A 27,644-nucleotide genomic window follows, 5' to 3' on the forward strand; every position below is an offset into this window, starting at 1 on the left:
TTTTAGCTAGCTATACAAAAAAAAGCTAGTCATCTATTGATTTATACAACGGATATTGCTGCTTAATTTTTTTGTTCGAAAAAAATATAGTACCATTTTTATATCTATAAATAGGTTTTTTAGGCTCATTTGGAATTTCGAAATTTAATGTTAATTCATTAAATCCGTAAAATGGTATATTGTTATGATGCTTAACTAAATATATTTTATATATATCTTTCATTCCATCAATTTGTAATAATGAATTAACTGTTTGATGATAATCAATAACATTGAATAAATCATGTTGTTTTATAACATGTCTTGATATAGCATTTATAATTTTTTCATCACATAAATTTAATTTTTTTTTTATATTATTCAAAGCTCTTGCTATTCTGGTAAAATCACAGGGTTCGAAATATTTTATATTATTATGCACATGTTTACATAAAATGTTAAATGTCCCTTCATCGATGCAATTGTGTAAGGATAAAACTTCTATAAGTTTTGGTACATCATAAGTATCGCTTTTATTTCTCTTGAATTCGACATTGGAAGCTCCTTGAGCATTATAATCGCGGTCTATCTTCTTTACCTGTTCATTTATATTCAACAAAATTCTTTTGGTATTTTCTTTGTCCGTAAATGTTTTATTCACAAATGAAGATAATTTAGTAAGGGAATCCAAATCAAGAATATTAATATGGCTTTCCACATGTAATAACATTTTTTTAAAAATTTTAAATATTTCTGAATATTGGCAAGGTAATATTAAAGACAGATAGTAACCAATTGCACATAATACACTAGGAGGATAGTCATATAAATATAATTGTATATGCTTTAATATGTGCTCAAAAAGCTTTATATCATTAATTTTTAATGAATAAAACGATTGAACAATTTTTTCTATTAAATGAGGGTTTAAGCTGTTTTCTTTATTTTTTAGCATATGTATTGCATACATACTGATATAATCAAAAAAGGGGTAGTTCTGAAATTTTAAAACAGAAAAGTAATAAGCTATATCAATTATATTTTTTATATTTGGATAATAATTTAAATGTTCTTGCTTATATTTTATTAATCTATTTTCAGAAGCCAATGCATGTAATAAAGCTTTATCTCTATCACGATTTATATCATCATCATTTTCATTAATAATCAGCTGCTCAGTCCCCACATTGTTGTTATCATTACTCTCATAACTTTTATCATTTTTTTTGTCAAAATATGGATTATCTAAATTTTCAAATTGATTATGATTTTCAGAATTGCATAAATTAATACGATGTGAAATTTCTTGTGTTAACTCATTAAAAAATAAATAGTCATGTATCAAACAAGAAGCATAACATTCAATTATTTGTGTTAATTGACTAAATGTTATAGTTTTAATATGTGAGCGTAATAAGTCTCTAATTTTACTAAATAAATATTTGTCCTGTAATTTACATATCGCAAAACTTCTTAATATTAATATTAATTGGTAAGGTAAATAAATATATAATCTATTATTTAACATTTTTGTCATATTTTCTAATTGTGCTGTTGCTTTTAATTTACCATAATAATAACATATTCTAGGTAAATTTAAAAATGTATTAATTTTATTTTCTATTCTTGATGATATTAATTTAAATCTCCAATCACTACTTGAGCACATGCCAACATCTACTAACCGTTTTAATACTTTCATATAATGATATCCCTTTTTTCTTTTATGTCTATAATATACCCATACATTTAAAACCTCATCAGAAGTAGTGGCTTGCGCCAATTTCTTAGGTAGCATCCATTGCCAACTGCTAGATATTTTTTTTTCAGAAAATGTTGCTTCATAATTAAATATGAGACGTTGTGTATTTTCTATACTTCTTGGTAATTGATATCTCTCTATATATCGTGACCATGATCCTTTTCCTACTCTTTTATGGAATCGGTAATATGCAAATCGCTGCAAATGATAAGAAAAAGAAAAATATGCATATATGTACCTTATTTATAATATTATATTAGTTAATAAATTCAATAAACTTGTATAATAAGCACATAACTGATAGTAAAAATGAATGTCAACAATACTGTCATATAATTTATTGTATTAAAAGACGATTGTAGAAAATCCATTTCAATTCTAAATGCAGTTTTATTCCACTACATAAGGTTTATATACATACACAACATCGTCATGTACCAACTTAAATATATATAACTATTATATATATATATATATATATATATGTATGATACATTTATTTTATATATTATTATTTTTTATTCATACCTTCTGTACTTGAAAAATATTATTTTTCGCGGCTTTAAGAGAAATCAGGAAAATGTCAGTTTTCATTTTATCCCTTGAGCCATTAAATGGCTTCCAAGTTTAAAAATCACAATTCTCAATTTTTTTTATCTGCTATTATTACATACTTTAACATTTTGGTGTTTTCTCTGTTTTTATTGTTTAATGTGTAATATTTATTTTTATTTTTTTTTGAAATACACTACCTTATATTTTTTGAAGTAATAAATTGTTTACAATTTTAACATTATTTCTGTATAATGAAAAGCGCGTATATTTTTTTTTACTATGTTGAATATGGTTCAATTTTGATGCTATCATTGCTACTGTTTTAATTTAATTTTTTTTTTTTTTTAAGTTGAAATATTTTGGTTTATGTATTCTCAACATTTATTTTTGTATTAATAATAAAGAATCAGATAAATATGTACCAAATAAATGGGAAAAAATATATATCATTTTTTTGCATATAAATGTAAATATATATATATAAATGAAATAACAATTGTATAATATACTACATGAGGGTACGCTCTTTATTTCTATTGGCATTTAATGTGATAGATAAAAAGTATCCCATTCATAATTTGGGTAAATTAATGTTTGGCATGCTTAATATCACATAAATATTTTGATTACAGCTTAATTTTCCAGATTTTTTATTTTAACCATTCTCTATTTTTGAGAGTTACATAATTTTGATATATAATTGCCACACTCTGATGGAGATAAACGAATTCAATGAACTTGTAAAACAGCGTGAATGCATAGAAAATGAGATAAAAGAAAATCTCGAATTTTTAGAAAGTTCTGAAAATAAGAATATTGGAATGCATGGAAAATTAGTAGATTCAGAAGGGTTCCCACGTAATGATATAGACATATATAAAATTCGAATTGCCAGAAATAAAATAATATGTCTAAAAAATGACTATTTAAATATAAATAAGAAAATAGAAGAGTACTTACATGAAATACATAGCTCAAAACCAGTTATAAGAGTAGAAAGGGATAAAGAAAATTATTCAAATAGCAACGACGATTTAAATGATATTAATATTAAGCCAATAACTAACATAGAGGATATTGAATTTGCAAAAAATAATGTTTTTGCTTTGGTCGATGAAATTGTGGAAAATTCCCCATCTCATAAAGCGGGCATAAAACTTAATGATCAAATTTTCGAATTTGCAAATATAAAAAAAGAGGGAAATAATATTAATATAAATAATACAGATAATATATTTAAAAAAATATCGAATTTTATGAAAGAAAACCCTTCAAAAATTCAACTCAAAATTCTAAGACAGGGAGCTATATATCATTGTAACATATTTCCTGATAAAACATCTACAGGTTTATATATTGGATGTCACTTGGTACCAATAACAAAATGATCAGGTTAGGAAATTAAAAAACGGAGAGAAAAGCTGAATAAATAAATGTAACAAAAAAAAAAAATCGAAAAAAAAGTAAAACAAGGAAATCCAACTATCATAAAAAACTACACAAATTTTCAATGTCTAAAATAAAATTTTCAAAGGTTCCAAATTTACAATTTAATTTTTTTCCAATCCTAAATAAAAAATTAAATATGTGAATAAAAATATGTATAAATGTATGTATGCATATAATTGACAATATAAACATATGATCTATGTTTTATATTATGAAATCTGTATGGTTTTTTTGACATACCATTTTGCATAAATATATGTTTTAAATTGCTTTTCAAAAGGCATAGAAAAAAACATTTTAAATAGTTCCCCATCTACAACCCCTTTACATGATTTTTCAGACAAATTCATCTTATATGTATTATTAGAATTGTTATTTATGTTTCCAATAAATGATAAACTATCATTCAATGCTATTTCAATGCATAAAGCTTTTTTGAAATTTGTTAAATTTGAAAATGGTATTATCGAACTAATTGACCCTTCACTTGATGCACATAAAATACTTTCTTTTTTTCGCAAAATTTCATTTTGTGCTTCTTCTCTAAAAAATAAAATAAATTTGAAAAGAATAAAAAATCGGAACTTATTATGGGAATTAATTTATATATATTTTTTTTTTTTTTAACTCTTCTATTAGACTGGATAATGAAACAGGAAGCATCTTATTGACAACATGCCCATGGTTGAAAAATGCTACTCTCTATATTAAAAAAAAATATATAATAAAACAAACAAATAAATGAGAGTATTTCATATAAATTTCATTAAGCATATACATACATATGCTCATATAATAATTTGAACGAAATAACTCACCGATAATTTAAACGAATCTTCATCGTTATATCTTATGCTTGACCTTTGAAAAAAAAAAAATATATAGAAATTAGGAAAATGCAGTTCCGACAAAACATACATCAATCATATATATGATAGTGCTTTATTAATTTTTCCATTTTTTTCTGCCTCTTTTTTTTGCATCTTTTTTCTTTTGAGCCTCACTTTTGAAACACAAGAAAATTGGATTCCATGTCTGAAACTAAAAAGTGACTTTTTGACAATGCACAAACGAATCTAAAATTGATAAAAAAAAAAAAAGTTGAAATTACAATATAATAAGAAAGTTTAAAACAATATATAAACATGTATGAATTTATTTGATAATTGTTTTTTGTCTTACGTGCACCATACGTTGGAATAATCTCTACAAACTTCAGTTAAAGTTGACTAAGAAATGAAAAAAAAAAAAAAATACATACAAATTAGATAAAATAATATATATAAGAATACAAGTTTCCATACTTTTCAGAATAAAATAATAAATATTATTTACATTATTAAAATCATAGGATAGTATAGTTACAGATGTCATTATATCTCCAACCACAATATAATTTTCTCTGAAAAAACAAAAAAAGTATAAAGATATAGTATCATATTTTTTTATAGTTTAGTGAAAATATATTTATAAATGTAGAGATAAAAAAAAATAATATAATATGTATTAATTACATCACATCAAGACTCATGATCCAGGAACTGGGTGTAAAGGATGCTACATCTACAATCGTTCCATCATTTTCGAGTTTCTACAAAAATATAAGCCAAGAAATAGGAAAACAAAATTAATAAAAGAACAAACTATCCGATTCATAGAAAATAATACATGAAAAATAAAACATACAATTGGCTTGTTTGTGTTATCCACATATTTATCCAAATTAATGAGGAAATCGCTAATATCTAATATAACAACCTATGGAAATAAAAATAAAAATAAAAATAAAGTGAATCAAAATAAATGACTTATAAAATTTGGTAATATACTCATATATAAATGGAAAAATTATAATGACGAATTTGTTATTAATGCATTTATAAATTACCGTATTATTAATTGTCGAAATTAGCTTATCATAAAATTGTTTGAGGTGCGTTATTCCACCAACGTTAACATTATGCGTATATATATGCTTAATTTCAAATAAGTTATCTTTTTTCTTTGCAAAAAAAATATAGATATTACCAGATGATGGCTCTGAAACTCTATCATTAATATTAGCTGTCCCTACACATATTAATGTATTGATATTACTTTTATTTGGATATATATCTTTATTAATTTGATATATACATATACTTGACACATTATATTTTGAAGGAATAATATAAGAATATTTAAATGAATTTTGATAAGGATTAAAAAAACATATAATTTGTTTTAAATTTTTATTTGTTTTATGTTTTTCTTCAGGAGGACATGATGTTATTAATAAACCGCTCTCTTTATGAAAAGCAATTTTTTCAACAGTTCTATAAAATGGTATTTTTTGGATATATGTTTCATTAATTTCATTTAAATGTGATATATATAAAGATAATCCATCAAAAAAAATAAAATATAAATTATTTTGATTTTTTTTTTTAAAACTATTAAAATTATGAAATGGATTTAAATAATCAAAATCATTAAATATGTCTACCAAAAATATATTTTTTATAGAAACTTTTGATAAGGATATTTTTTTTTTAATATCAGAATAAATTATTATAGGATTGTCGGAACAAATAAAAAGAAAATTTGATTTTTTTACACATGTATTATTATTACTATTTATATCAATTTTATTTTTTTCTGAACAAAATTTACTAAATTGTTTAAATTTTATTGGAGATTTACACACATTTATTTTTCTTCTATTCGTTAGTAATACATTATCACTCTTAACAATATATTTTTTTAGATATACTTTTTGATCAAAAAAAATATTATTTAAATTTTGTAAACAAGATAAGGAACTTTCGCTTGAGCTAAACGTTTGTGGAATATTTTGGCTGTTCTTTTTACCTTCCCATTTTATATTTTTATTATAAAAAATATCATTTCTTAATTTGTTCCTCAATCTTTTATTTGATATATTGTTTATATCTTCTTTCCTATTTGTTTTATTTCTTTCTAAACATCTAATTAATATTTTTTCAATTATTTCTATCCCTAAACTTATTTTATTAGCTTTTCTAGGAAAAGTTTCAGATTTTATGTTTGTATAACTAAAATTATAAATATTATTTTTTTCATTATCTAAATTTTTTATTGAAATTTCTCTTTTTCGTTTATTTGTGTTATCATTATTGTTAATACTATTTTGATATTTTTTATTTTCATTTTGTCCATTTAGATCATAATTTTTATTGTAATTCATCAAAATATTTATTGCATTCTTTAAAATTTCATTTTCTTTTTCACTTTTTTTACTAGTACATAAAGATGATGATATGCTTTCCAATTCAGTACAACTTTCACTATTATTATTATGGCTCATTCTTGATTTTTTTAAAATATGAAAAGGATGTTTTTTTTTTGTATTATTTTTTTCAGTTTCACTTGATGAAAAACTAAAAGATGAATAATATATCATTTCATTTTCAATGTCTAAATATTTTTCTCCATATGTGTCGCTATCAATTATTTTATTAAAATTTTGATTATAATTATTTTTGGATTTTTTTTTTTTTTTTTTTTTTTTTTCACAATTTTCTTTTTTTTTTAATTTTTTCCTTTTAAAAGTGCAAAAATTTATGGTAGAATCATCTGATTCTAATCCATAAACCTGGAAAAAATTGAAAAAATAATTCATTCGTCTTTTATTTAAAATAATATAACTCGATTCTTTTTCAGTTCCCTCTCCATCATTATCATTTATAATATCACTACTATTCCAATTAGAATCTTCTTTTATTATATCCCCTTTTGATATTTTATGATTTCTATGATGTAATGATAAATCTTTATCACTAATATTTTTTCTTTCTGTATTCCATAAATTTGTATTCGAAAAAAATTTATAATTCTTCGTTTTTTTTATTACTGTTCCTGAACTGTCTTCACTTACTATATCATCATGGATATTTTTCATATCATATTTTGAAAATTCATTTTGATTTTTCCAATTATAATTTGTTTGTTCATTCATAAAATCTGTATAATTATTTTGATTATAACAGTTGTTATAATCATTACACATTGCATCTTTAATGTTGTCTAAACCCTTGTCTACATCACTTTTATTATTATTTAAATTGATATCAGTATATTTAGTTTTTAGAAAATTATCAATGGTAATAAAATTCTCTGAATTAATATCTATATTGTAAAATAATTTCGATTCTATTTTTATTTGATCAGTATTTTGTGAATATAATTTATGGAAATCATATATATTTCTAAATTGTTCTTTTGAAAAATTAAAATAATTAAATATATTTATATAATTTTCTGATAAATATTTTAACATTTTTATTTTTGATTTTTTTAATTTCTTTTCTTTTTCAATATCATTAATTATTTTATTTCGATTTTTATTCATTTTATAATTCATACCACAATTTAAATCTTCACTTTTTTTATATATATATTTTAATGATGCTTTTTTTTTTTTTAAAAATTCTTTATGTATTTTTAAAATATTTAAATATTTTTTTTTATTTCCTTCATATTTTTGATTTAGTTCGAAATAGCTTTTGATTGAACTTGGGCTTGAATTATTGTCTCTCAAGTTATTTTCACCACTTTTATTTTCTTCACATTCACTATTATTTTCTTTTATTTGATCAGTTTGTAAATTTATTTCTTTATCAATTTGGAATGCTACTTCAGATATATGTTTACTAAGATTATTGCCTGAACAGTCAGAATTTATAATAACTTGTTCACAATTTATTTTTCTGTTTTGTGCATTTAAAGAATGTTTAGATACATTTGTATTTTGAATTAAATCATTTTTAAAAGTATCGTTTGATTGTCTAATTTTCCTTATTTTTTTGTTTCTTTCTGTTTTTATTTTTTTAATATTTTTAACTTCACAATGTGCTCTTAATAAAAAATATTCTAAATCACCATTATTATATCCAATAAATAAATACAAGTTATCATTAAATTCAACTATTCGAATATCTGAGATAAATGTAAAAAAATTTTGTTCAGGAATATAATGACATACTGGTGTAAATATATTTTTAATTGTTTGAATATGTTTTATTTCGTTATTTTCTATATTTTTTAATATTTTGTTTCGTATTTCAACTATATCCTTGTAGCATATATTAAATAAAATTACCTTATTATTACTAAAAACACATGACAATATAAATCCTTTATATATATGAATATAAGTAATTGGTTTATCAAATTTATATTGATATAAAAAAATAAGACCCTTATCATAAATTGTATATATTTTTATACTATTATCACAATATATATATAAATAATCTTTATACAAAAAAAATTTACAAATAAAGTTAAATTTTAATTTATAAATCAATTTGATTGATAAACAACAAAATAAATTTATACACTCATTAGTTACTTGAACAATATATGGATAATTATTCATTATGTTAAAAAAAATAGTATTTACATTTAATTCTATATCTGTATTTTCATATTCACATAATAATATTTCATTTTGAATTTCTTTTTTGTAATTTTCTTCTTCTGAAACTGAATAAAATTCATTAAAAGTAGAATCATTTGTATTTCTATTTTTTCCATTTTTTTTTGATATATTTGAAATTTTTTCACGCTCTCTATCAATGCATACTCCAATAATTTTTGTGTGAAAGCCATATGATAAACAAATCATAAAAATATGAAAATAAATAAAATTTGAATATTTCAAAACATTTATATCATTTTCATTTTCAAAAAAATATTTATTTAAAAAAGATAAATCTATATCTTTAATTTCAACATGTTTTTTATTGTTTAATGTTGCAAACACTTTAAATTGAAATGATTCTTTTAATTTCCCTGATCTTTCTTGTCTATTTATATTATTTTCTTTATCATCAACATTTGAATCGTTCTTTTTCAAATATATAATATATTTAACTGAAAAAATATTTGTAATTTTATCAAAATTTAATTTTGAAATTATATTTGTCTTTAATCCATTACGTATAATAGATATACAACCTGTTCTTCCATAACTGTTACAAGTTACTATTTCTTTTTCATCATTTTTATTTTCAATTAAACAAAAATCTAAAATAGGTCCCATATTTTGTATAAAAGATAAAATTTCTATATAAAATTTATTTTCTTCTTTTATATTTACATCTGTTTTATTTCTATGTATATCACCACTCAAATTATTTTTAAATTCATTTTGAATTGTATTTATATTATCATTATTTAAATTATCTATATATAAATTACCATAATATTTCTCATTTGTTTGAAAAATTGTATCAATAGGATTCAATGCAAAACTATTAGATGCATTTCCAACAAAACTAGAACCCATATTACTATTTACAGGATAGTTGTGCATTCGCAATAAATAACTATCACTTACTTGGGATCCTAAGAATATTATGTCTGAATAAATCGAAACTATAACATTCGACCTAGAACAGGTTCCAATAAATTGAAGATGAATAGATTCTATATCTGAATATCCCCAACTTCCTAAATTCGTACACACATCAATACTATTTCGTTTTTCTTTATTACGTTTGAAATTAAAATTGTTTTTTTCTTTTACAATATGATTATTATCAATGGGACTTATGCAATTCATTATATCATTTCTATAATTGTTATCATTATTTTGGAAACTTCTCAGCATATGTGATGTATTATCTAACTTTGATAAACAAGACAAAATAAAAATGTCGCCATAATCATCTGCAAGTATAAATTTATTTTTTCCTAATTTTTCAACACATCTAATTGTTCTTAATTCTGAACTTAAAAAAAAATTTTTATCCTGATTACTTTCAAAATTTATAAAATTTATAAATTGAAACCCTATTAAAAGTATTCTATTTTTTTTTAAACAAACAATTTTATTAATACTTGAATCTACCATAATAGATTTATAATAGTTAGGTAAAATAAAACTTTCTTTTTCACAATTTTTATGATGAATATCATTACTACTTGTATTATTCATATTTTCATTATCTACAAAATGGGTAGATGTCATATTATTATTATTATTATTATTATTATTATTATTATTATTATTATTATTATTATTGCTTGTATTATTTCGATATTTACTGGGTGTTTCATAATTTATTCGGTTTTCGTTTCGATTATTAATTGGGATTAGTCTTATATATCTTTCGTATATATATGAGTCTTTATTTTTAGAATCATATAATATGCAAATTGTTGCATCTACATTATTTTTTTTGTCTCTCCATTTAGATTCTGATGAATATTTATTGATTTCATTTTTTTCATTGTTCATAATTTTATTAAAATCAATATTAAAAACATCACCATTATTTTCACCATCAGTATCAGTTAACTTTTTTTTTATATCATTATCATAATCATTTTCTTTATCACTTTCTATTTCTGTTTCTTCTTTTTTAACAAAAGGCCATCGTTTTGATTCAATTGATTTGCATCTAGAACTGCTATCATTAATGTTGTTATTACTATGTTTGTGATTTTTATTTTTGTTTTGATAATAATCTGTATTAAGCTCCGATTTTTTATTAAAACTATTGTCGGTTCTACTTTGCGTATACAAATTTGTTTTTTCATATTCTTCACTATAAATATTAACCGAATTATTCTCTACACTCCTTTTAGATGTAGATTTATTATCTTTAAGAATAGAATTATTACTACTATTATTATATACTGTATTATGGTCGTTTTTTAGGAAAATCATATCAATAATAAGTCTTTCATCTAACCTCAATGTATACAGATGTGATAAATTTAAATAATCATCATATTCTAAACATATATATTTTAAAATATTTTTATATCCATAGAATAATATAGTCCTATGCCTTTCATCCAATAAAAATGTTATATCTTCTTCAATATTCATTCCATTTACTTCTGATAAATTTATACTATTTAATGTAATAAAATCTTTAGTTTTCAAATTAAATTCTAATAATAATAAGTTATATTTTTTTGTCAATACAAATAAGTATGATTTTACTTGTTCTCGTGATTTATCTTTTTCTTTTTTTTTTATTTTTTTTGTTTGGTTTGCTATTTTTTTTTCATTTTCTTTTCTTTCTTTATCAATCAATTTTTCTGGAACATATTCTCGTAATTCTAGAATTTCGCAAAAAACTGAATGGTTAGAATAATCATATGTGCAGCCATTTTTATCTACAGTACATACATTTATATAATTATTGCACGCATACATTAAATATTTTTTTTGATTTCCTTTAATATTTGCACACACTGCTGTTCGTATTGATTTACTAGGTATTATATTATTATATAAATGATAAACACTCATTTTATAACTATTTGAAAATTCTTTATAAATCTGTGCAAATAGTTAAACAAATCTTATAAATTTTTAAGAATAATATTTTTTATAATTCCTTAATGTAATTCTTATTTCTATAGTATGGCAACCATTCTTTGATTTACTACTTCTTTGTCTATTCTTAGACATTTCACATTCGTTTCCATTAATTTTGTTCGCTACTAGTCATGTTAAAATGGTGTTATTTTATGCTATTTTATTATTATGTTGTTATTATTATTATTATTATTATTATTATTCTATTACTATGCTATTTTATTGTTTTTTTTTTTTTAAATCACTAACTATTCCGATTAAATACCTTGCATCAACTCCTGTTACCTTTTTTTCTCAATTTTATATATTTTCTATTTTTAAGTGGTAAAAATAATTGGCTTTTATTTGTACGTTGCTTTCATATATATTTAATAATATATTTTTAAAAAATGTGCAAATGCGAAAATTATAAAATATATTGTATATATCTTGTTATTTATTAGACTACATATATTTACGCATTCATACATAAGGACTATATATTAAAGCACATATTTTTAAAGAATGGTAGAACTTGAATAAAAAACTAATTAAAAGAAATAGTAAAAATAAAAATTATATAAATTATAAAAATTACAAAAAATTGTTTTAATTTTCCTCTATATATGTACACAGTTTGCTATTTGTACGTAAAGGATAAAAAAAAAATTCATATATGATCTTCGCCATAAGGCTTAACGAGTATATAGTATATATATATATATATATATATATATATATATATATATATATATATATAATAAAATATTGCTATGTATATAATTTGAGAATAACATTCTTAAGATTAATATAGGAACAAATAAAGTTATAAATATAATTTTTTTTTTTTTTGCCTTATGTAGGGTTCAATCACACATATACTAATATAAAATTATTTTTTTGAAAATATCCAAAATATAATTTCGTTTTCATGCCAATCCCATGTGTAGTTACTTTTCTATTTACACTTTGCATTAGTTTTACATAAAATAAGAGTAAAGAAATGCATATGTATACATAAAGATTATCTTAACTAGTTTATCATTATTATTATTTTTTTTTTTATTTATTCTTTTTTTAATTATTTATCATGTAGCTTTAATTAATCTTTATATATTTTTCTTATAAAAAAAAGTAAAATAAATCATATATAATACCAATAGGTGTAGTAGCATAAAAATAATAAAATAAAAATATTTTCAGTTAAATATAAAATTTCATAGAACAAGTTATACAATCTGCAAATAAAATATATTTTGTGTGCTAAAAATATTTTAGTAATTATTTATTCCAATTAACCATCAAAAAAAAAAAAATTGTATACTAACACCCAACATTAGTAGAAAGCTCCCTTCGCTTAAAAAAATAACAATAACATAATATTATTTTCTACAAATCATATCATCCCTTATTTCCTTTATTATTACAAACTTTACCATTTTATATTACACTAGTATTATCTATGACACTATACCTTTAAGTTGTTAATTTTTATTCCTTTTTTATTTGTGTAAATGTGTGAAAAAAAAAGTATTACCATTTAGCCATGTATAAGACCTATAACTTTTCTTTTTTTTGCTATAATATATTATTTTTCTTTTTTTATATGAAAAAAGCTAAATGTTTCATTGAAGATAATACAAATAAATATATATATATATACATGTATACACACTGTGAAGTTAATTCCCTTTTTTATAAATATATCCACAACAAATTATATTTGCATAATATTTTTTTAAATATATATTTTGGTGAATTATTAAAACAAAGAATATACCACAGACAATAATACCTACTCAGCGAATAAATAATTTCAATCATTGTAACTATAATTTTAGTTTTAAATGTATTTTTATATAAATTTTAATTTTAGGAATTTTTAATATTTATTATCATGCTATGTTTATAGTTTTTATTTAATAAATATATATATTAAAAAAATTATAAAGTTACAATACGTTATTAATAAAATGGTCTATTCTTTGCAAATATAAAAGTAAAAAAAATTAATTTTCTTATGAGCATATACATTTATGCACATTTTTGCAAGCATAGTTATATAAGTATATATATTTATTTATCTAAAATAAAACAAATTGTTTTCTTGCACTTCCAAAAATTTGATGTTTTTCTACATGTAATACGTTAAATCGGACAGTTTTTGATAAGGGCCTGATCATAATAAAAAAATAAAATAATTATATTAATAATGATATAGTTAAAAATTCATGCTTATCCATAGAAAAATATTTTATGTTAGATTGTTTGAAAACTATTCCCTCTTAAAACAACCACATAAATATATATCATATTTATGCGAAAAAAATATATATATATATATATATAAATAATAAAGCTTTACCTGCATTGACCAACTGTAACGATATCTCCTTCCTTTACATCAAAACATGGGGAACAGTGACATGGAATGTTTTTATGTCTTTTTTCAAATCGATTATATTTTTTCACATAATGTAAATAGTTTCTTCTAATAATGATGGTTCTCTTCATTTTGTTTGATATAACCATACCTCTGTTAAGGAAATAGAAATAGAAATAAAATGAAAAGAGGGAAAGTGTATTTTAAAATACATACATATATTTACATCCGAAAAAAATACATATATATATGTGGGTAAATGTATAGCATTGAAAGAGCAAACTATTTAATAATTATAATTTATAAATATGTTTATTTTTTCTATTTATCATACTTTAATATTCTTCCTCTAATTGATACATTTCCAGTGAATGGACATTTTTTGTCAACATAAACACCTTCTTTGGCTTCCTTTGGAACAGCAAATCCCATTCCTACATTTTTCCAATATCTGGTATAACTTTTGGATCCTTTTTTTAATTTTTTTGAATTAAAAAAGCTTGCTCCTTCTTGCTTTTGGTAAGCTCTCTCGTGCTATAGAAACATAAAAAAAATATATATAACCATAATAAAAATAATATGCCAATAAATATATATGCGTAATTTCATGTATAGTGTAGCCGTACATCATTTTTTATTAACAAAAAATACAACACATACAAATTAGCTGTAAAATAGCTATTTTATCTATTTATTTTATGAACAAGCAATATTATTTGTAAAGATTAAATTAAGAAATATTTTATATATGGAAATTTATAGTTTTGTTATTTTTCTATACTAAGATGATATATTTATAATAACATCACTTTTGTTTTTTTCGTTTTTTTGTAAATTATACCTGAACATCTAATGCTGTAGCCATTTTTTCCAATTTGATATCTTTAAATAATAATCAGATTATTTAAACTGTTAAAATACTTATTTTCAAATTTTTGTAATATTTCAAAATTAATTTTTTTTACTATTATAATTATTTGATTTCCAAAAAAAAAATATTTTTTGCAAAAATTATTCAAAAAAATTTATAATTGCTTATGTATACATTATGGATTAAGTAAATACGCTATTATTATATTCATATTTATAAAAAAAAATTAAGGTATAATTATATTTTTACTATATTATTTCATGGGGTTTTCATACAAAAAAAAATTATATAAGAAACAATAAATTGGCAATACATACATATTTTGTCATATATACAAATCCCTCAAGGGTACACTTTTGTATATGCATAGATAATAATATTGAAAAGGGGCAGAATAAATATATATAATAATATTTTTTTGTTAAAAATTACCCGTTATATATAAAAATTAATGGCATTTTATTATGAATATATTTTTGTCCTTATATACCCCTTAATCTCCTGTATATATATGTAGTACTAAAAAATTATGCTAATAATTTATACTCTTATCAATACATATTTTCATTTATTATATTCCTACAGCATTATTATATGGGCAATTCGTGGATATGATGCTCAATATTATAAACAAGGTCATATATAATAAATAAATCATTATTTTATACATATTTATGAGGAAAAATATATACATAATATAATAATTATATTATAAACTACATAAAATTATTCCGGTTATCTATATATTATTATTTCCCATTTTACGCTAATAAAATATTCTTATATATATATTTTTACTTTTTATTTTTTTTTATAATTTCGTTGGGCTTTTTCATAAGCCTATAATAATAAAATATTTTTATTTGTATACTATGTAATTTATGAATATATTTTATTTCTATCATTTTATTTAAAAAAAAATTCATAATTAATAAAACAATAATATAATAATTATTTTTTATATATATAATGGAATAGGTTTCTCAATATACTATAAATAAGTTTTATATTTTACCCTCGCTTTAATAATAGCATAATTCTCTTAAATATATGAGTCATTCATATCACCAATAAATATGTACAAAATGATGGATAACTATCAAAGTTAAAAAAAAATTAAATAAAAAAATCCCATTTATTGGACATTTATAGTGTAGTTAATAACAGTTATTGTTATTTTTACTATCTTAAAATATATAATGTGTAATAAAATTTGTTCTCTAATTTAAAATTATTTTATAAAACATTATATACAATTTAATAACACACACACATATATATAAGCAGCATCAACTAGCATTTTGTATTTTATACTACATATAGAGCAATGATAACATTTTATGTTTCTCAAATAGGAATGTATATTCCCTCGATATATACAGCATATTTTGCAACATTAATATCTTTTATTTTTTAAGACAAAATCAAAATAACTTTATATTTATGTAATAAAAAATGCGCTATACACCATATTAAATGAGGATAATTATGAAAATTTAATTATTGTACATTTTTTATAATATGATTTGAGTAAAGTATAGGAACGAAAATACAGTATTGACTATATAACAATATATATATGTCCATATGGATATGTAAAAAAAAAAAAATATGCAACTAGCTATATTAAGAAATAGAAAACTACAGGTAGCTATTTTATTTTATAATTAAGAGAAAAAAAAATTACAATTTACATATTTCGATTGCTAGGAGAGCTTAATATATTTTTTTTCTTTTATATTTTTCCGTATTTTATTGGGATACGCATTTTAAAATGCATTATAAATTTGTATTCATCTCCGTTAAGATTATTTGAGAAGAAAAAATGAAAAAAACGCGGAGCCTTAATTTTATATGATTATTTGCATTAAATCATTATGCCAACAACATCTAATAAGATAATAATATTTTTCTCCCGAATATAATATATTTTAATTTTTTGAAATACATTTTTCAATTATTCTGAAATGTATTTAATTTTAGACATTTTGCTTTGTTTATATAAAATAATTAATATAATATTGCATATATTTAAATATTTTATTATATTTATAAATTTAATTTTCTTATTTATTTGTTTAAATATATAATTTCTCTTTTTTATTTATTTAAAAAAAAATTAATAAAAAACTATGCCAATAAAAATATAAGAATTATTTTCCTGAGTATTTTTCATTATGAGAATTGTACACATAGATTTTTAACAAAAAATATAAAATGTTTACATTTTATGAATTTTTTTCATTTTTAGCAATATCAATTTTCATTAAGTATTTTTTTATTTGTATGCATGTAAATCAAAATATGTGTAATAAAAAAAATGAAATAATAGTACATATTTTATATGCTTAATACACAATTGCTTATTTTTCACATATCTTAATTTTTTGGTATTTCCTAAAACCCTTAATTTGTATTTATAATATACACATAATAATAACAATTATTAATTTTTTTTTGTTTGTTTTTTTTCCTTTTTATGCTCATTTACCTGTTTCACAAATAAACATTTTTTAATATCAAAATTATGAAATTTTTTTAAGTTCGATTTTTAAAAAAAAAATAAAATAAAATAAAAAATTTTGAGGGCTCGTCTATTAAAAGAATAAATAGATGAGTTTTTCACAGTTTGTATAAAGAAGCATAAATATAAATATAAACACATGTATGTATATTAAAATGCATATGATCATATACACACAAAATAAACATAAAAAAAGTGGTATATATACAAGTGTATTCATCAATGAGGAATATATGTGCATATCCTCACACATTTACATAAATGCATAAAAAATAAAGTGAAATAAAATACAATGCTTAGAAGCTCTTATCAAAATGATAAACATAGTTGCGTTAATATCAAAGTAATAGTTCGGTGCAGACCTTTAAATGAGAAAGAAAAAAATGATATAAATAATGAAGAGGTAGTTAAAATTAATAATAATGAAGTTATATTAACAATTAATAGAAGTAACGAAATCTATGAAAAAAAATATAGTTTCGATTATGCTTGTGATAAAAATGTTGATCAAAAGACATTATTTAATAATTATATTTTTCAAATCGTTGATGAGGTAATACATAATAGTATCTTATATATAATCTAACTATTTATTAATATTCAAACGATTTAATATTATTTCATTTTTTTTTTTAGGTAGTAGAAGGATTTAACTGCACATTGTTTTGTTATGGACAAACCGGAACTGGAAAAACATATACTATGGAAGGAAAAATTCTAGAACATTTAAAAAATAATGAAAATAAAAAAGTAGATTTAAATGATAGTATAAATAGTGATATAAATTATTATTACGAACTATGTGATAATGATGATACTGGAATAATTTTTAGAGTAGCAAAAAGGATATTCGATATATTAAATAATAGAAAAGAAAAATCAATAAAAAAGGAAAGAGGATTATATGAAACTTATAATTATAATGATCACAATAATAATATAAATGATGATATAAATATTGAAAATAAAAAAAAAAAAATTAAGCAATCTGACATTACAGGATTTGATAAAATAACAGAACCATACAATAGAGAAAAAAGAAAAGATACAAACAGTCCTTTATTATCAAACAGAAATAAAATAATTGAAGAGGAAAATAAATTCACAAATAAACATTATAATAATATTAACGATATAATTATTAGTAATAATGAAAAAAGTAGTTTCGATTTTAATATAAAAGTAAGTTATCTAGAAATATATAATGAAGAATTATGTGATTTGTTAAGCTCAAATACTGAAACAAATCATAAATTAAGAATATATGAAGATATATCAAATAAAAATAAAGGTTTAAATGTAGATAAATTAGAAGAAAAATCTATTAATTCATTTGAGGAAATATATTATATTATATGTTCTGCAATAAAAAAAAGAAGAACAGCAGAAACATCATATAATAAAAAATCAAGTAGAAGCCATTCGATATTTACAATTACATTAATTATGAAGGATTTAAATAATGAAGGCGAAAGTATTACAAAAATTGGGAAACTTAATTTAGTTGATTTAGCAGGGAGCGAAAATGCATTAAAAAACTCATATGGAAATATAAAAATAAGACAACAAGAATGTTGTAATATTAATCAATCATTACTTACATTAGGGAGAGTTATCAATGCATTAATAGAAAATACATCATATATACCATATAGAGATTCAAAATTAACAAGACTATTACAAGATTCATTAGGTGGAAAAACTAAAACATTTATTGTTGCAACTATTTCTCCATCGTCTTTATGTATTGATGAAACATTAAGTACATTGGATTATGTATTTCGAGCTAAAAATATAAAAAATCGTCCAGAAATTAACGTTAAAACAACTAAACAATTAAAAATAAAAGATTTAAATAATGAAATTGAAAAACTAAAAAATGCTCTAAATCTTAATCGTGAAAGAAGAGGTGTATATCTTGATAATGAAGAATATAATAACATTCAAAATTCTCTTAAAAAAAATAAAGAAGTTATTTTAGAAAAAGAAAAAATATTATTTGAAAAAAGTAAAAAGATTAAAACGCTGTTAAATAAAATGGACTATTCTGATGATGTTCAAAATCAAGTTATACAATTTTTAAAACATGTTCTTTTAAAATATAAAAATATTCAATCATTATATGATATATTTATTAATAAAATTGTTGAAGAAAAATATGTTAATAAATTTTTAATTGATCAATTTGATATTCTTAAAAATTATTATTATGATAATATTTATTTATTTGAAGAAAAATATAAACTTATTTCTGAAATTGTTCGTCAAAACTTTGATCAAATTAAACAAAAAATAAATAATGACAATATTTTTTTCAATGACACTTGTAATAACTCATTAAAAATATTGTTGCAAATAAAAAATAATATTGAAGATAATAAAACATTTTTTTTGAAATCTATTAAAGGTTTTGAACAGTTAAATAATGATTTACATTCTAAAAAAAATGACATTCTTAATTTTTTTTTACAAAGTATAGATATTATTGAAAAATCGGATAAAAATACATTAATTATTTTTGAAAAGGTTAAAAATAAATTGTTGGAATGTAAAATCAAATCAAATACAAGCCCTAAAAACCGTTATGACCATTTATTAATTGCTCAAAATTTATTGAAAAATGAAAATATGGCAATTAATGATTTTTTTCTTTATATTAACAATAATATTGTCTTAGATTCTATCCAATCAAATGTAAATCAAATTGAAAAGGAAAATTTACAAAATGAAGGAAAACAATCAAATGTGTGTGCAAAAGATGAGAATAATATCATTAATGAAACTATGTTAATTGCTTATCAAAAAAATTTTAAAATTTTAGAAAATTTTATTTTTAACGAAGAAGGTATTGAATTAGTAAACAAAATATCCAACGACTTATCAAAAGAAAAATGTAGTATTAAAAATATTGTTGAATATATTAAAAATATAAGCGATTTATTTCATCTTTTTTTAAAATCATCAAGTTTATGCTTTAAAAAAAATATTAAAGACAAAGAAGAATTTTTTTTAAATGAAGAAAAAAAATTAAAAGAAATAATTAAAAAATATTATGAACAATATAATACATATGAAATTGAAATTAATGAAAAAAAAAATCAAATTATACAAAATTATAAAGAAAAAATAAATGAAGACGTTAAAAATTTTGAGCAAAATGTTTTAAATGAAATAAAAAATATAATAAATAAAAATATTACAATTTTAAACGAAAAAGTAAATAACAAAATTGAAGCACTTAATGATAAATTACAAGAACAGGTTGGTATTAATAAACATAAAGAATTATATACAAATTCATTAAAATATATGGAAACATTTTTTTACAATTATAATAAAAATTATGCAAATTATGATAAAGAATATGATAATTTTAATAATAAATTTGATAATAAAATAAATCAATATAATGATTTGTTTCAAAATGTTATGTCTGATATGAATATTCAATTAAAAAATAATGAAAATAAAATTAAAAATAATATAATAAATATTATTACTATTTATGAACAAATTATAAATAACAATACTCGAAATGTTGATAAAATAACTGAATATTTTGATAATTATACTAATCAAAGTTTAATTGAAAAGGAAGAACATTATAAAAATATATCAAATCAAATTTTACAAGAAAAATTATACTTTGAAAATGCTGAAAAAATGTATCACATTTTTAGTAAAAAATGTACTGAAAACATTTTAACATATAATAAAGAATTTCTTCAAACTTTGGATAATTGTAAAGGAAATATAAATAAAATTGTAGATAAAATTATAAATCAAAATTATTTTCAAAATTTAACCAATATACCAGATTCTATGACTAAAGATAAAATTGAAATTAAAAATATAAATGAAAATATTAAAGATATACGAAATGAAATTAAAAATAAACAAGCATTGACAATTGATGATATAAATATGACTAATAAAGAATCTATAAATATTGAAAATAATAATGTTAATCCTTTTGACAACAATGAATATACACAATTCGAGAAAAAAAATGAAAATAATGACAATTATTTAGACATAAAAAATTCGACTCTAAAAGAATTAGAAAACGAAATTAATTCTAAAAATATTGATTTTAAATGTTTATTTGAAAAAATAAATGACAATTTTGATTTTATTAATACTGAAAATACGTCTCTTAAACGTGCAATATTAAGTGGTGAGTACAAACTATGGTTAAACAGTAGCGGATGTACTACAAAGGAATATAATGATATATCTTCGGTAAATACTAACACAAATTTGAATACAATAATAAACAATCCAAATGTGCCTAGCATTTTGATTGGAATAAATAATGAAAAATCTAAAATAGAACATCAAAACAAATTAAATGGAAATAAAAATGAAAAATATTTTTGTCTTAAAACTGATGGAAATGTTGAAAAAAATAACATCAAACCTTTAAAAGAGCAAAATAGAAAAAGAAACATAAGCGTTGATCATGTTCACACTCGTCCAAATACATATAATAACAATAGTAATAACAATAGTAATAATAATAGTAATAATAATAATAATAATAATAATAATAATAATGGTATAAAATTGGAAACTAAAATTGTAAAACTAAATACTGAAAAATTTACATCAAATAAAAACTCACCATTACTTAAGCGTTTTAAGGATGACTCCTATAAAAATAAAAACATCAAATTGCTTCGAAAATTAGAAGATTAATATTTAAACAACCCACAATAAATATGTACATTTCGATATACTACTAATATATATTTAGTAAACATTTATTAAGAAAATATGTTATTTTTTTTATTTATAGCGTGAAACGATTCACGTATATTATAAGACATAAATTTGATGATTCTTCAATTTTATTTAACCACATTTGAATATGCACATATATATGTGAATTATATAATTTTCCTTGGAATAATATTTCCTTTTTTTTATTAAAAATTTGAATAAAATATGAAACATAACAATCATATTTTTTATATTGTGAATTTTATTTTGCAATATTTTATCCATATATAGAATAAAGGATTTTTCCTTAAATATTCGACTTTTTGTATGTTTCAAAATTTATAATGTAATTTTTTTTAATCGATTTATTCTTATTTATTTTTTTTTTTTTTAGCATCTCTATTATAGTGCTACATATACTTTTCTTTATTTTACTTATTTATTTTTTCAAAACTTTTTTTTCGGTTTCTTTAAATTTGTCCGTTTATTTGATTTTTGTTTTTTTGGTTTAGCATTGAAAGATAAAAGAAGCTCTATTTTATTTGCTTATTAATAAAATAAAAATTATATTATAATTTATTTCATATATTTAATAATTGCTTTATATACACACACATACAATTATTATTAATTTATATACCTTTTTATTTTATGTACAAAATTATTTTGGCTTAATCATTTTTTTTTTACAACTATTCTTATTTTTTCACTTTTAAAACATTTTAAGAGGAATTAATTTAAATTATCAACATATGGTTTTATTTATGATTTTCATTTTCTAGTAATTTATTATTTCACTATTTTTACAAATACATTAAGTACAAAAAACTTTCCTAATTTTTCATGAGTAAATAAATAGATGAATATATAAATATGCGTGTATATATGTCCAGACAGGAAATATACACATATTCTGATGTATGTTAGACATCAAAAAATCTATCTACATTTTTTAAATTATATAATTGAATACGAAAACCCAATGTTTTTCCAAAACCTATTAACTATTTTCCCAATTAATTATGTGTATAAATGACTAACAAAATTTACATAAACTCTATTTCATTTAAAATTAATGTGTATATAACATGTGTGTATTTGAGCATTATCACTAAATTGTTACAATTTTAAGTATTTTTTTTTTAATTCGAAAATAAAAGGATAGGTAAGAAATCGACACATATCCAATCTAGTTACTAGGGTATTTTAAGAGGATAAAATAGTAAAAAGTTAAAAAATGTATTATTTTATCATTTTATTTTATCATTTTATTTTATCACTTTATCATTGTGATTATTGTTTGGTTTTGGCATGGCATAATTAAGAAAGAGAAATAGCGTTTATATATTAACAAAATAGTTGACTAAGAAATAAAAGAAAAAAAAAAAAAAGAATAATGTTTAAAACTTCACATATTCAAATACATATGTGTAAAATTGTTTTTGCTATTTCCCCTATGATACATCTCTCTTAAAATAAATTTTTATATTTGTTCTTTACATTTAATAAGAATTTTATTACTTTTTTTATTAGTTATTATTAGATAAGGTTTTTGTATTTTTTTTTCTCACATTCATTAATAACATTATGATTACACACATTTAAAAAAATAAAAATAAAAAAATAATTAAATTTCTTTCCATAGGCCAATATTATCATTCATTCATTCGTTCATCATATTTATTTATTTATTTTTATTTCCATTTTATTTTTGCATTTATTATATCACGAAATAAATAATAATAAAAAAAAACACACAAAACAGTGTAAACGCAAATACAGAAATACAAAATTATGGTATTTGAAATTTGCAAAATTGGGAATACAAAAGTAATATGTAAAATATACACAAAAAAGAAATGATTAAAATTTTATAATAAAAGAAAAAAAGGAAAAAAATATAATAATTTAAGATAATAATTATGGCATAGAACCAATATCTTTGAATATAATAAGTAGCACATATGTATATTATATTTTTATTTTGTTCATTATTGTTAGGCAAAAGAATTTTATATATGGAGAGCATACATTGTTACAGATTTTTAAAGAATAACAAATTAAAAAAAAATTAAATCATATTTTGAATAATATAATAAAATTCATCAAAAAGAGTTATGTATTCACACAAATATATATTTATATGTATGTATATAGGAAAAGGGGAGCATCATAAATAGCATTTGGTCATAGTTATATTGTATGGATTACAAAAAATTAAGATAAATAATAGGATATGTTGCATATAAACAATTGAAAGTTTAAGAATGTATACGTACATTCAACCATTGGCAAAACACACGAATACGTGCTCAAACAAATTACAGAAAAGTCCCTAAAAAATTTAATACACAAATTAATGAAACATTCAACTAAAGATTAGAAATTATTTTATTGGAGCACAAGTATTACCATCTAAAATCGTTTAATTGTGAAAAGGGAGAAATTATGCCCTAATATATTTATTATATATATATATATTTTCTATATCTTCACATTTCTTTGCATTTAAAAAAAAAAAGTTAGACACAGGATCTAATACATAGTTTGAAGAGGGAAACATAAACAGGGAATAATTTCAGGGTTTATTTTCGATTATTTTTCGATGAAAATGACAGATGTTTTTTCCATTTTTAAGAAAAAAGCAAATAAAAGAACACAATTAAGAAAAACGTCTAATACAAAAAAAATCAAGAAAAATAATATTTTTATGAATGAAAAGTCAAGAAGAAAAGCATATGCGTCAAATAATACAAGTTTAAACTATTATGATAATAAAAATATAAATAACAATACCGCAAGTGAATATAATTATATAAATAATGATAAAACAAATAATAAAGAATCTAATATTGTGTTAGTAGATTTTCCTAAATTACCAATAAAAAATATAGAATCATGTGAAGATGTATATAACATATTTTATATTCGGGATCAATATCTAATTGGAAATAAAAATATAACAATAAATAATGAGCATTTAATATTATTAGAAACTATTTTAGATAAATTAGATACAGCAATAAGTGAAATGAATACTGATGAAATATATTCTAAAAAAAAAGTATTATCAAGTGTATATGAAAAAATATATAATCTATATACTAGCTTTAAAAATATAAAAAATGTTTTTCCACAACTATCGAATGCATATGATTGTTTTAAAAGTAATATTGTATTTATACAAGGAAAGCAATTTAAAAAAAATTATGTATATGATAATATAATTAATATATATACACATTTACAAAATAGTGAATTACAACAAGATAATATTGAAACAATAAATGAAACTTTATATATAAATGACAAACCTTTGTCAACTGCATCTTTTGTTAATAAAAATATGGTTCCTCATAATGAATATATAGAATACCTCCCTATGAAATTTAATCCTCATTTTTTAGAATTAAATAAAATTTCTATCAATTATTTATTTGAAGAATCTATAAATCATATTATTTGGCAAAAAGCGTTAGATGAATTAATAGTTGTTAAAGCTTTGGCTGATATTCCATATTTCGATTTATCTGAAGTTGAAGGTTTTGATTTTAAAAAAATGAAATCTGGCCAAAGACAATGGTATCCTTTATATATTGCTAAAGAATTAAGTAAAGAAGGATTAGCTACTGTCGAATTCCCTTTTTGGTTTTATCTCGATAATTTAAAAAATATTTATAAAAAAGAATTTGAAGATTTGCATGAACTTACTGATCTTCCTAGCCCTTTTTTTTTTGAAATATCTTCCATGTTTTTGGAAAATAATTCTTTTAAAAATTCTACTCCTATTGAGAGTATTGGTCAGCGAGCTCCTTACAAATACATTCTTAAGGTGGCAGGTATGACAGTTTCTAAGTATATACACTATACATAAAATGCGAAAATATAAAAACATTTTTTTTTTTTATTATCTAGAAAAAAATATTACAATATACCTGAATTGTTAATATAAATATCTATATATTTTTTTTTTTTTTTTTTTTTTTCATATAGGTCTAATCCAAGATATAAGACAGAAAAGAATACATAAAATTATGACAAAGTTTAAAAATTGCAATATTTTTTCAGAAATTTTAATAATAAATAATATTCAGATTTATGAAACTTATTGTGTTAACTATTTGGCATCAGTTTTTTTCCAAAAACAAAATAATTCGAATGCTTTAGATGATAATTTTGATGTACGAAATTATCTATTTGATCCGTTCATTTTTAGCTCATATAATACATGAAAATTTACGGCTAGAAAAAGTAAGAATAATCATGTTTCTCTTTTTTTATCATAGGATAATTTTCAGAATAGGAAAAAACTTATGCATTAGCCACACATATATGTGCTTATGTATAGACAAACATTTTTCATTTAGGTGGGCTTAACTCTATTTTTTTAATATTACTTATTCGACATCCTTTTATATAATTTATGTTTTTGTATAAAGGGATTGTTTAAGACGCTTATGTTGTATTTAATTATTATATCTTTCATAATTTATAAATACTAGTTATTATTGCTATATGAGTAGCATATAGAAGACTTTACATTTTCTTACTTCCTTTTTTTCACATTCATTTCCATCACCTTCTATACCATGCCTATAGACTATTATTATATTTTATATTTTTTTATTTTTTTCGTATATCCTTTTGTTGATCATATAGAGATCTTTATATATTTTTTCCACATTATATGTTGTGCTTCATTTGCTTATAATTTTTCTTTTTTATAGTATAATTAATCTTTTATCTTTTATTGTTTTTTTTTTTTGCATGCATTAACTTTGATTTATATAAAACTAATGTGTATGCTCATGTATATTTACACTGTGTGTACAATACATATTTTTAATGATAAAATTTTTAAGAATATCTTTTTAATAGCTTTAACAACACATAAATTTTTGATTAGCATTACAAAGACGAACAAATAAAGTATTGCATTAGTTATTATAAATAATTTTATCGTATATTTTTTGTGTGCATCCCACAATTTTAAAAGCTTTTACAATTTCAGTAAGCTTTATTAAAACTTAATAGCTAAGCAACATAATTTTTGTATCTGCA

At 20.5% G+C, this 27,644-nt stretch overlaps 6 protein-coding genes across 6 annotated transcripts; 3 read left to right on the top strand and 3 right to left on the bottom strand.

Annotated features, from left to right (window-relative positions):
- Positions 1-25: 25 nt before the first annotated feature.
- On the bottom strand, positions 26-2,335 carry PBANKA_0807300 (conserved protein, unknown function; the record flags this gene model as incomplete). The annotated part of the gene is made up of 2 exons (XM_034564225.1): positions 26-1,939; positions 2,270-2,335. 2 exons carry the CDS (start codon positions 2,333-2,335, stop codon positions 26-28), a joined length of 1,980 nt encoding a protein of 659 aa, XP_034421043.1.
- Positions 2,336-3,009: 674 nt separating this feature from the next.
- On the top strand, positions 3,010-3,684 carry PBANKA_0807400 (26S proteasome non-ATPase regulatory subunit 9, putative; the record flags this gene model as incomplete). The annotated part of the gene is made up of 1 exon (XM_034564226.1): positions 3,010-3,684. The coding sequence occupies one exon, from the start codon at positions 3,010-3,012 to the stop codon at positions 3,682-3,684; it is 675 nt and encodes a 224-aa protein (XP_034421044.1).
- Positions 3,685-3,781: 97 nt separating this feature from the next.
- PBANKA_0807500 (conserved Plasmodium protein, unknown function) lies at positions 3,782-12,035 on the bottom strand (the record flags this gene model as incomplete). Its single annotated transcript, XM_034564227.1, has 10 exons — positions 3,782-3,863; positions 3,986-4,288; positions 4,374-4,447; positions 4,564-4,606; positions 4,750-4,821; positions 4,928-4,974; positions 5,081-5,147; positions 5,260-5,336; positions 5,432-5,503; positions 5,634-12,035. 10 exons carry the CDS (start codon positions 12,033-12,035, stop codon positions 3,782-3,784), a joined length of 7,239 nt encoding a protein of 2,412 aa, XP_034421045.1.
- A 2,132-nt stretch (positions 12,036-14,167) lies between these two features.
- PBANKA_0807600 (40S ribosomal protein S11, putative) lies at positions 14,168-15,331 on the bottom strand (the record flags this gene model as incomplete). Its single annotated transcript, XM_034564228.1, has 4 exons — positions 14,168-14,258; positions 14,449-14,619; positions 14,801-15,000; positions 15,308-15,331. The coding sequence occupies 4 exons, from the start codon at positions 15,329-15,331 to the stop codon at positions 14,168-14,170; spliced, it is 486 nt and encodes a 161-aa protein (XP_034421046.1).
- A 2,822-nt stretch (positions 15,332-18,153) lies between these two features.
- On the top strand, positions 18,154-22,559 carry PBANKA_0807700 (kinesin-5, putative; the record flags this gene model as incomplete). Its single annotated transcript, XM_034564229.1, has 2 exons — positions 18,154-18,414; positions 18,498-22,559. The coding sequence occupies 2 exons, from the start codon at positions 18,154-18,156 to the stop codon at positions 22,557-22,559; spliced, it is 4,323 nt and encodes a 1,440-aa protein (XP_034421047.1).
- A 2,635-nt stretch (positions 22,560-25,194) lies between these two features.
- PBANKA_0807800 (DNA replication complex GINS protein, putative) lies at positions 25,195-26,815 on the top strand (the record flags this gene model as incomplete). Its single annotated transcript, XM_034564231.1, has 2 exons — positions 25,195-26,422; positions 26,577-26,815. The coding sequence occupies 2 exons, from the start codon at positions 25,195-25,197 to the stop codon at positions 26,813-26,815; spliced, it is 1,467 nt and encodes a 488-aa protein (XP_034421048.1).
- Between the last annotated feature and the right edge of the window lie 829 nt (positions 26,816-27,644).

Source organism: Plasmodium berghei (genome assembly GCF_900002375.2).
Source record: "Plasmodium berghei ANKA genome assembly, chromosome: 8".
Lineage (NCBI taxonomy): Eukaryota > Apicomplexa > Aconoidasida > Haemosporida > Plasmodiidae > Plasmodium > Plasmodium berghei.